The sequence below is a fragment of the Sycon ciliatum genome, chromosome 1 (assembly GCF_964019385.1).
Source record: "Sycon ciliatum chromosome 1, ocSycCili1.1, whole genome shotgun sequence".
NCBI lineage: Eukaryota > Metazoa > Porifera > Calcarea > Leucosolenida > Sycettidae > Sycon > Sycon ciliatum.
Window position 1 is genome coordinate 3,021,437 of NC_088643.1, and position 10,762 is coordinate 3,032,198.

The 10,762-nt window shown below is 49.7% G+C and overlaps 2 protein-coding genes across 2 annotated transcripts; both read left to right on the forward strand.

The window, feature by feature from the left end:
* The first annotated feature begins 265 nt into the window (after positions 1-265).
* Positions 266-1,848, forward strand: LOC135806795 (decapping and exoribonuclease protein-like). Its single transcript, XM_065321003.1, has one exon. It carries the CDS (start codon positions 388-390, stop codon positions 1,594-1,596), a length of 1,209 nt encoding a protein of 402 aa, XP_065177075.1. The 5' UTR covers positions 266-387; the 3' UTR covers positions 1,597-1,848.
* Positions 1,849-5,306: 3,458 nt separating this feature from the next.
* On the forward strand, positions 5,307-6,668 carry LOC135807201 (decapping and exoribonuclease protein-like). The gene has a single exon (XM_065321214.1). The coding sequence runs from the start codon at positions 5,307-5,309 to the stop codon at positions 6,666-6,668; it is 1,362 nt and encodes a 453-aa protein (XP_065177286.1).
* The last annotated feature ends 4,094 nt before the right edge of the window (positions 6,669-10,762 follow it).

The following is a 10,762-nucleotide window of genomic DNA, read 5'->3' on the forward strand; positions in this document are numbered from 1 at the left end:
AGTGTGTGTGGGTGTGTTTTGTTTGTCAATTCCTATCTTACACTTTCTATCTGCATTCGCCACCTTTTCATTGGGCAGATCTGCCCGTTTGGTTTGCGAATTAAAATAAACACAATAACAACAATAACACGTCGCTTTGTTCGTATCGTCACACTTTGAAAACTCTTCTTCACACCTTCCCTAGCGGCAATTTCCTCGCACGTTTCCTGTTTATACGGAGCATATTATAACCACTAATATCACCTTTAAAAAACTAAGATCACCTTCCCGGTCAGTACTCAGGGCAACTGGTTTACGACTCAGGATTTTACGAGCTCAGCAAGGAGCAGCAAGAGTTTATACGACCAGGCAGGATTGCAAGCGGTACTGACAAGAAAGGAAACCCACATGGCGGTGGTATCAGGCTCCGAAACTAATCGAAACGATGACTGGCTCGAGGTACTACGCAAGTACAGCAGGTTCAATACGCTTCGAGCACCTTCAGTGATTGGACACTACTCCCAGGTTTGTAATGGTGATGTGTTCATGGATAAGCGCGAAGCTTGTCGCAGCGAGACGGTTCCCGACGGCGGCTTAACATCACTATGCTGGGATTTGAACAGAGGTCTTAAAGAGTTCGAATGGAGAGACAGACACAACACGAAAGCTGATGGCCTCAAGCCTGTTCTGAAATGGATCTTGCACAAACTGCGTAACCCAGGTAACGATGAACTGAAACAGTACCCGAGGCCGAGTGCAGCGGAAGTCACCTTCGTCTTCAAACGAGCTGTGATGACTAGAATCCTAACTGCACCCTACGCAAAACGGGAGTCGACCGGTGGGTGGCGTCTTAGAGTGTGTCGCTTCCAGAATACCATCTATCTGTGTAATGATAAAACATTTGGTCGCTGGAGAGTTTGGACAGAAGAAGAAAAGGTCAAGATCTACAGGGGCTCTGGCTTTGAAACGTACTTGACATCTCACATTCAGCCAGTGGATCCCAGCAGCTACAAGCACAGTGAAGCTGCAGGATATGTAACTGTCGTGTTAACTGAGCTAGTTACAGAGCAGTCAGAGCAGAGCAAGCGGACAGAGCCGAGTGCTTCCAAGGCTCGCTTGTTCGTACTGGCTGCAGAAGTGGATGGTGAATTGGATGGTCGATCACACGAATCACCACCTAGAAACTATGTGGAGTTGAAGACTTGCCACCGCAGGCATCAGCTAGGATCGAGGGAGTACTCGCGAAGTTTTCGTGCCCACCAACTGCTGAGAGCATGGGCGCAGTGCTATACTGTCGGTATTCCTAGAATCGTGTTTGGCTTTTACGATAACAAAGGTATCGTGAGAAGTATCAGCACTTTCAAGACGCACGAACTGCCTGGCATGTGCAGAGACGTTTGGTCTGATGCGGTGTGCCTGAACTTCGCAGACGACTTTGCAAAGTGGCTTGAGAGATGCATCGAGGAGACAGATCCTCTGCGAGAGATGTACGAAGTTACATTCGAGCCAGAACACTCTAAGATGCGGCTTCGCAGAGTTGAGATAAACGACCGTCGCCTGTCAATTCTCACTCCAGATTTTGTTGAGGAAATGAAGCTGCAGGTGGACGGTTCATGAAGGGCGGTTACCATTCGTCGAGACATAACATGGGGTAGAGGCACACGTTTTTGGAAACATATTGTTGCAGTTTTCTTGGCTCTCTTCACCCAGCTAGACTGATTGACCAGTATGGGTCTTGATCAGGGTGTAGTATATACGTATACCATTGTGCAACTCAACATAGCAAACTGTTGCGTTTTCTTTTTTGGAGATTGCTGTTGTTGTTGTTGTATTACGTGTTCTGTTTCACATCAAGCAGGCAATATCTGCTCGACACGTGTTGACACCAGTAAAAGTGCGATGGGGAAGAGAAAATATGGCGAAAAAGATCTATATCGAAATTGCAATTATGTATTCCTGATCACGTCGTATCTTCGCTCTACAAGAGGGAGAGTGAGTGAGTGAGAGAGAGAGTGAGTGAGTGAGTGAGAGAGAGAGAGAGAGAGAGTGAGAGAGAGAGAGAGTGAGTGAGAGAGAGTGAGTGAGTGAGTGAGAGAGAGAGAGAGAGAGTAAGTGGGAGAGAGAGAGAGAGAGAGAGAGAGAGAGAGAGAGAGAGAGAGAGAGAGAGAGAGAGAGAGAGAGAGAATGAATGAATGCAGCTGTTGGCTGAGCTCGCCATGTTTCGCGAACAGTGAACTAATGCCGGACACAATTAGACCTTTCGAATCTGACACAACTGCCTTAAACGTACGGTTATTGAAACTTTTTTCCGTCTGGTCAGATCGACCAATTGTTGCCAGAGCATACCAGTATGATTTTGCATGCACGAACTGCAATGTATGTAATTGTACGTGTATGTCTACCTGACCTGACCTGGCATGCTAAGTCGCCCAACGTCACTGTTTCAGCACCGTTATGCATTTCTACTGCAATTACTCCTTGAAATCGTCTTCCCATTTTCCAGAAATCCAACACTGTATCTTACTAGATCTACTTTGTATCTCTGCCCTCTCACTCTCTGTGCTTCTTTAGTGATTTGGAGTCTTTAACAAGTGTCAACCAATCAACCTGAATATCTTCCATATCAATGATATAGTTATTATGGCAAATCTTCTCCTAAGTTGTCATTAAGAACAAGGTGGATCCCCCCTGGACGCCACCCTGCGTACGCGCCTGGAGCCACTGTGGTGTGGAAGGGTGCTGTGGTGTTGGAGGGAGTTGTGGTGTGGAAGGGAGCTTTGGTGTTGAAGGGAGCTGTGGTGTTGAAGGGAGCTGTGTTGCGCTGGTTCAAATACACTGAAGAGCGATCCTCAGACAGGTTCAGGCTGTCTAGGCATGTCATTAAGATTTTTTACTATTGAACACTCACTGCATGATGAACAAAAATGAGGAGGAGAACTCGACATAATTGTACATATCCAGCAGGACGGAGTGGGTGGGGCCTGTGAAACTCGGCCGACCAAGGGTCTCGGCATCACAGCTGCACATGTGCACCAAAAGGAAACAAAATGGGGAGTGGAAGGGCGGGGACCAGGAGTGCAAGAACTCTAAGGGTAGGGGAAGTTGGTTGGTTGGTTTTTATTTCACTTCGCACATTCAAACGGGATGACGACCCAATAAAATGACGGCGAAGGCTTAGCCTAGAAGTGCCTATGGAAGAACATAGTAAAAGCTATGGAAGCACATAGTAAGAGAATAGGATACTAATAACTGCGGGTAAACGGGGGGAGAGAGAGAATACGATGTATCTGTGATACTACGTGCGGGTTACTGAACTGCACGGGAAGGGAGAGCAGAGCGATCAGCAGCAACTCGAACTACTCCCTACAGGCGTATGGTACACATGCATGCTTAAACTCAGGTAGTCGGGTAATTGTGCGGACCTCACCAGGGAGAGCGTTCCACAGCAGAGCACCAGCAACAGAAAATCTCCGCTGACCGCGGCGGCTACGGTTTGCCTGGCTTAGTAGGCCATTTGACTGCTGATGGCGGGTAGGGGTGCCTTGTGCCGGGGTCAGAAGCTGGGCGAGCACAGGGCTGGTGCGGGCGTGGATGCACCGCCAGATGGTGATCAATATTTTCTGCATGTAGAGCTCGCTGACACGGTACAGGGAGTGAGCAGTGAGCAGCGGCTGCATGGCTGTCCGGGGCGGGTTGCCATCGATACAGCGGATGGCTCTGTTTTGCGTGGTTTGCAGTCGTTTCAGTTGACCCTCTCGCATTGCGGCTGAAAAACAGCAGGAGCCAAAAAGCAGGTCGGGCATTATGACCGCCTTCACATACACCTGACGAGAGCGTCTTGATAGGCTTCGGCGTGCCCGCCACAAGGCGCCAATTTTCTTGGCCACCTTCGTGACCACATAGTTTACATGGGTGTCCCAATCTAGGCGATTGTCAAGGTGAACGCCGAGGTAGCGCGCAGAAGACGCTGAGGGGAGGAGACAGTCGCCGCTTTTGACTGTTACTTCCTGTACGTGCTGCTGGGGAGAGATGGTCAGAACCTGGCTCTTGGCGGCGTTCAAGATGAGGCCTCAAGACTTCAGCCAATCGGCCAGAGAGGAGGGAGGGGAGGAAACCAGGAAACTTGTTAGTTTGTGAGTTATTCCAAGATATGAGTGCAAACAAGTACGCAAACAAGTACAAAGATAGCAGTATCAAGATCATGATGCTGAGGCGAAAGTAGAGGCTGATTGCCGTGCACTTTTGACGAAGGATTAGAGTGAGAATGGAGAAGAGTTAGAGAGAGATACCGGTGAAGACAGATGGATTGGGAGTTTGATGAGAAGGGAGTGCTCCGAGAACATGAACAGGGTCGTACTGGCAGTAGCCTAGGGGGCGATGTCCGTGGCCAATGACCAACCCGACCGTTTCAGGTAGCGGTAGGTCAGAACCTTGAACTGCTGCATCCCTTTGGCAGGCGTTGCATCGAGGAGGAGAGTGGCTGGCAGTTCATGCCAGGCTTCGATGAGGTACTCCGGGAAAGAGCGCAGCGCAACATTGCACGATCTGGCAGGTAGGGCTGTCTGGAGTTGAAGCTCGTGCGCAAGGTTGGCTGCCGAGCGGCGACGTGTGGCAGGCGCGATGGCTCTGGCTGGGCGTGTCGCTGCAAGAGCTGGTGGGCTTGTGATTGTAATGGAGCTTGTACAGAGTTGTGAGGCCGGCCACACGCCGCCGCGCGCAGGGACAGAGTGTATGAAAATGTAACTTACTTACCTGTATATTATACTACAGTACAACTAGTACATGCAGTAAGTGCAGTGTACAGTGTAGTGGCCTCAGGGTGTGCATAGTGTGCGTCTTCTCATAACGCGTTCCAGACAAGACTTAGTGTTATCCGGCCATGGGCGACTTTCGAAGCTTGATCGAAACTTTCGATCGCTGCCAAACTCTCTTGACACTGAGGCGATACAATATGTCGACGTTTCGACGCAGTGCATGCAAGCAACTAGATATGACGGGTGTGGTTTGGATCAACGGCTGGTTGTGTCTGCTGCCGAGCTGCTTTGTGAAACAAGGAGACAAGCTCATGAATGTCTGAGCACGACGAAGAAAAGAGCTGTGGAGTCAGTATCGCAATAACAGATACATGTGCAGTACGCTGTACATGTACTTGCCAGATCAAGTCCAGTACTTTGAGCAGCACGGATAGCTTGCACCAGCACCATCAATGCGTTGTCCAGGGCGTCATTTGCAGGAACCGTTACCTAGAGTACGTTAACACGAGCTAGCAAACGCAAAGCGTAGATACTCAGTAACTGACGCGGCTTGGCAGTCGCGGAAGGCAAACCATGGACGAGGCTGAACCAGGTCCCGATTCTGAGTCGAGTGGCGGAGGCCCTTGGCAACTAGTTTCATCTAAAAAGGAAAAACGCAAGGCGCGTAGAGATGAGTCACTGGCGCAACCAATGGCGGCTGCTCGAGGTGCCCGACCCCAGGCCCGTGATGAGGCGAGTGGAGGTGACGAGTACCGTGACCTTCAAGTGCCGAAACCCAGCCTCAGCATATCCAATACCCATTCGTTTCGAAATCATTCAGTGATTGGACACTACTCCCAGGTTCGTAATGGTGATGTGTTCATGGATAAGCGCGAAGCTTGTCACTGCAAGACGGTTCCCGACGACGGCTCAACATCGCTAGAATGGGATTTGAACAGAGGTTTTGAAGAGTTCGAATGGAGAGACAGACTCAACACGAAAGCTGATGGCCTCAAGCCTGTTCTGAAATGGATCTTGCACAAGCTGGATAACCCTGGTGAAGACGCACTGAAACAGTACCCGAGGCCGAATGCAGAGGCAGTCACCTTCGTCGTCCAACGAGCTGTGATGACTAGAATCCTAACTGCACCCTACCCAACACGGGAGTCGACCGGTGGGTGGCGTCTTAGAGTGTGTCGCTTCCAGAATACCATCTATCTGTGCAATGATAAAACATTTGGTCCCTGGAGAAATTTGACACCAGCACAAAAGGCCAAGACCTACAGGCGCTATGGCTTTGAAAGGTACTTGACATCTCACATTCAGCCAGTGGATTCCAGCAGCTACAAGTACAGTGAAGCTGCAGGATATGTAACTGTCGTGTTAACACAGCTAGTACCAGAGCAATCAGAGGAGAGCAAGCGGACAGAGCCGAGTGCTTCCAAGGCTCGCTTGTTCGTACTGGCTGCAGGAGTGGATGGTGAATTGGATGGACTCGAATCACCACCTAGAAACTATGTGGAGTTGAAAACTATTACTTGCTACGACAAGCATCAGCCAGAACCGAAGGAATACTCGCAGTGGTTTCTTGCCAACAAACTGCTGAGAGCATGGGCGCAGTGCTATCCTGTCGGTATTCCTAGAATCGTGTTTGGATTTCACGGTGACCAAGGTATCTTGACAAGTATCAGCACTTTCAAGACGCACGAACTGCCTGGCATGTGCGGAGACGTTTGGTTTGAAGCGACGTCCCTGAACTTCGCAGACGACTTCACCAAGTGGCTTGAGAAATGGATCAAGGAGACAGATCCTATGCGAGAGATGTACGAAGTTACATTCGAGCCAAACTTCTCTAGCATGCGGCGGAGCCGGATGCGGCTTTGCAGAGTTGAGATAAACGACGATCACCCGTCGATTCTCACTCAAGATTTCGTGGCTAGGATGATGAAGCAGTAGGTGGACGGTTCATGAAGGGCGGTTACCATTCGTCGAGACATAACATGGGGTAGAGGCACACGTTTTTGGAAACATATTGCAGTTTTCTTGGCTCTCTTCACCCAGCAAGACTGACTGACCAGTATGGGTCTTGATCAGGGTGTAGTACATACTTATACCATTGTGCAACTCAACATAGCAAACTGTTGCGTTTTCTTTTTTGGAGATTGCTGCTGTTGTTGTTGTATTACGTGTTCTGTTTCACATCAAGCAGGCAATATCTGCTCGACACGTGCTGACACCAGTAAAAGTGCGATGGGGAAGAGGAAAGATGGCGAAAAAGATCTACATCAAAATTGCAATTATGTATTCCTGATCACATCGTATGTTCGCTCTACAAGAGAGAGTGAGTGAGTGAGTGAGTGAGAGAGAGAGAGAGAGTGAGTGAGTGAGTGAGTGAGTGAGTGAGAGAGAGGGAGAGAATGAATGATTGCAGCGGTTGGCTGAGCTCGCCATGTTTCGTGAACAGTGAACTAATGCCGGACACAATTCGACCTTCCGAATCTGACACAACTGCCTTAAACGTACGGTTATTGAAACTGTTTTCCGTCTGGTCAGATCGACCAATTGTTGCCAGAGCATACCAGTATGATTTTGCATGCACGAACTGCAATGTATGTAATTGTACGTGTATGTCTACCTGACCTGACCTGGCATGCTAAGTCGCCCAACGTCACTGTTTCAGCACCGTTATGCATTTCTACTGCAATTACTCCTTGAAATCGTCTTCCCATTTTCCAGAAATCCAACACTGTATCTTACTAGATCTACTTTGTATCTCTGCCCTCTCACTCTCTGTGCTTCTTTAGTGATTTGGAGTCTTTAACAAGTGTCAACCAATCAATCTGAATATCTTCTATGTCAATGATATAGTTATTATGGCAAATATTCTCCTAAGTTTTCATTAAGAACAAGATGGACCCCCCCCCCCTGGACGCCACCCTGCGTACGCGCCTGGAGCCCCTGTGGTGTGGAAGGGTGCTGTGGTGTTGGAGGGAGTTGTGGTGTGGAAGGGAGCTTTGGTGTTGAAGGGAGCTGTGGTGTTGAAGGGAGCTGTGTTGCGCTGGTTCAAATACAATGTAGGGCGATCCGCAGACAGGTTCAGGCTGTCTAGGCATGTCATTAAGATTTTTTTACTATTGAACACTCACTGCATGATGAACAAAAATGAGAAGGAGAACTCGACATAATGGTACATATCCAGCATAACGGAGTGGGTGGGGCCTGTGAAACTCGGCCGACCAAGGGTCTCGGCATCACAGCTGCACATGTGCACCCAAAGGAAACAAAATGGGGAGTGGAAGGGCGGGGAGCACGAGTGCAAGAACTCTAAGGGTAGGGGAAGAGAGGAGGGAGGGGAGGAAACCAGGAAACTTGTTACATGTAGTTTGCGAGTTATTCCAAGATATTAGTGCAAACAAGTACGCAAACAAGTACAAAGATAGCAGTATCAAGATCATGATGGTGAGGCGAAAGTTGAGGCTGATTGCCGTGCACTTTGGACGAAGGATTAGAGTGAGAATGGAGAAGAGTTAGAGAGAGATACCGGTAAAGACAGATGGACTGGGAGTTTGATGAGAAGGGAGTGCTCCGAGAACATGAACAGGGTCGTACTGGCAGTAGCCTAGGGGGCGATGTCCGTGGCCAATGACCAACCCCACCGTTTCAGGTAGCGGTAGGTCAGAACCTTGAACTGCTGCATCCCTTTGGCAGGCGGTGCATCGAGGAGGAGAGTGGCTGGCAGTTCATGCCAGGCTTCGATGAGGTACTCCGGGAAAGAGCGCAGCGCAACATTGCACGATCTGGCAGGTAGGGCTGTCTGGAGTTGAAGCTTGTGCGCAAGGTTGGCTGCCGAGCGGCGACGTGTGGCAGGCGCGATGGCGGGTGCGATGGCTCTGGCCGGGCGTGTCGCTGCAAGAGCTGGTGGGCTTGTGATTGTAATGGAGCTTGTACAGAGTTGTGAGGCCGGCCACACGTCGCCACAGGGACAGAGTGTATGAAAATGTAACTTACTTACCTGTATAAGATACTACAGTACAACTAGTAGGTGCAGTAAGTACAGTGTACAGTGTAGTGGCCTCGGGGTGTGCATATTGTGCGTCTTCTCATAACGCGTTCCAGACAAGACCTAGTGTTATCAGGCCATGGTCGACTTTCGAAGCTTGAACAAGTGGTTTCGATCGCTGCCAAACTCTCTTGACACTGAGGCGATACAATATGTTGACGTTTCGACGCAGTAAGCAACTAGATATTGAAACCGCGAGCGGACTCAGTTTTGATGGACTCCCTACGTAGCACCAAGGTCCCCGTTCAGTCACTCACAACGCGAAGTCAGTGGCTAGAAACTGAGACAGATATTACCTGATCCTCACTCAAACTAACTCAAAGCAAAAACCTAACTACCATCATCATCGAGAAGACAAGTCTGTTCCAATCCACTAAAAACTGAGCGTAAGTTAGATCTATACAGGATACATGGGTACATGGGTACGCGTATGGGGACAGCAGAACCGTAACTAACAATTGTGGATTATACAAGAAACCATAGGTTTTGATGTATAATCCTAATTGCATAAGGAGGTGAAGCGAAATGTAACACTGTAGTGGCCCCTTCGTTTTCTCTGCAAACCCGCTAGAAATACCAGAATTTTTTAACGCCAAACACCATAGCAACCACTGCCCTGGATAACCCCTGTGCCACTGCCTGCCTCCATTGGCCTTGTTTGAACTGCTCTGTAAATCCTGAGCACGCCCCAGTGGGGATAGGCCGGGAGGGACTACAGTGTTACATTTCGCTTCACCTCCTTATGCAATTAGGATTATACATCAAAACCTATGGTTTCTTGTATAATCCACAATTGCACTGCAGAGGCTCCGCTTCATGTAACACTGTAGCTATTTGTCGCAGTAACAAACCGCCCACAAGCAGCGTGAAGCGAAATGGTGACGAACAATACATCACCGCAGGCCAAGACCAGTGGAAAACAGGAATAAGTACCTGGCTAGAAAAACCACTATACATGCAGTGTCCAAGGTCAGAATACCATCCGAAATAGACCGAATGGGAGTACAGGCAAGAGAAGCCAAAAGAGAGGAAAAATGGGTTGACAACCCATCATGTCGTCATGCACGAGAACAAGACTAGATAAGAGTCCAGAAGTACATGTACAACGTGAGTACTTGCGAGTTCAAGTATTTGCAAAATCCAACTCATAGTCCAGGAACCGGACATAGCTAAGTCCGTCGAAGAACCGTGGCCGTGAACTGATCTGCCGCTGTCCGTGCAGGGCTCGCGTCCACTGGCAACAGATAGAAACGCCGAAAGGTAGATGCTGATGACCAATCGGCTTGGTGCAAGATATCCGCTAAGGATACCCCACCGGCATGCGCGGCCGATGTAGCAGCCCCACGCAACGAATGGGCTGAGAATATCGCTGTGTCCACTCCGGCCGCAGTCACACCATCCTTTATCCACCTGGCTATAGAGGACGATGTCACCGGCTTGAAAGGCTGCCGCAGGCTGAGGAAAATCTGCGGATGAGCAGTCTGACGGTGAGGAGCTGTGCGCCTGACATACTCCTGGAAGCAGCTTGATACGCACAAGTGTGGCGTGCTGTCGAAGACAGGCCACACCACGGTGGGAAGGGACGCATCCCCTCGGCAACCAGGCCGACGCTGCTTAGGCATGGAGGCATACGTCACACGGAGAGACCCATCACCCTCAGTAACATGGGAATGGAAATCCAAACGATGCAAATCAGAAGAGCGCTTGGCGCCAGTCAGCGCCATGAGCAGAGCCAGCTTTATTGAAAGCAGGCGCAGAGAGAGGGTAGAATTGTCACCCAGACCACCCATCCAACCCAAGACATCGGAAACTTTCCAAGTATGGGAATACCGGGGTTGTGGAGGACGCTGTTGGAAGACGCCACGCATAAGCCGAACCACCAGGGGATGTTGGCCAACTGGCGCACCATCTAAGCCTGGCAAAGTGGAGGACAGGGCAGAGCGATACACATTCAACGTGCGGTAACTTCGGCCCACGGCAAACATATCAG

Excerpts from the sequence above, each read along its gene's own strand:
- LOC135806795 (XM_065321003.1), top strand. The coding sequence starts at position 388 with ATGGCGGTGGTATCAGGCTCCGAAACTAATCGAAACGATGACTGGCTC.
- LOC135807201 (XM_065321214.1), top strand. The coding sequence starts at position 5,307 with ATGGACGAGGCTGAACCAGGTCCCGATTCTGAGTCGAGTGGCGGAGGC.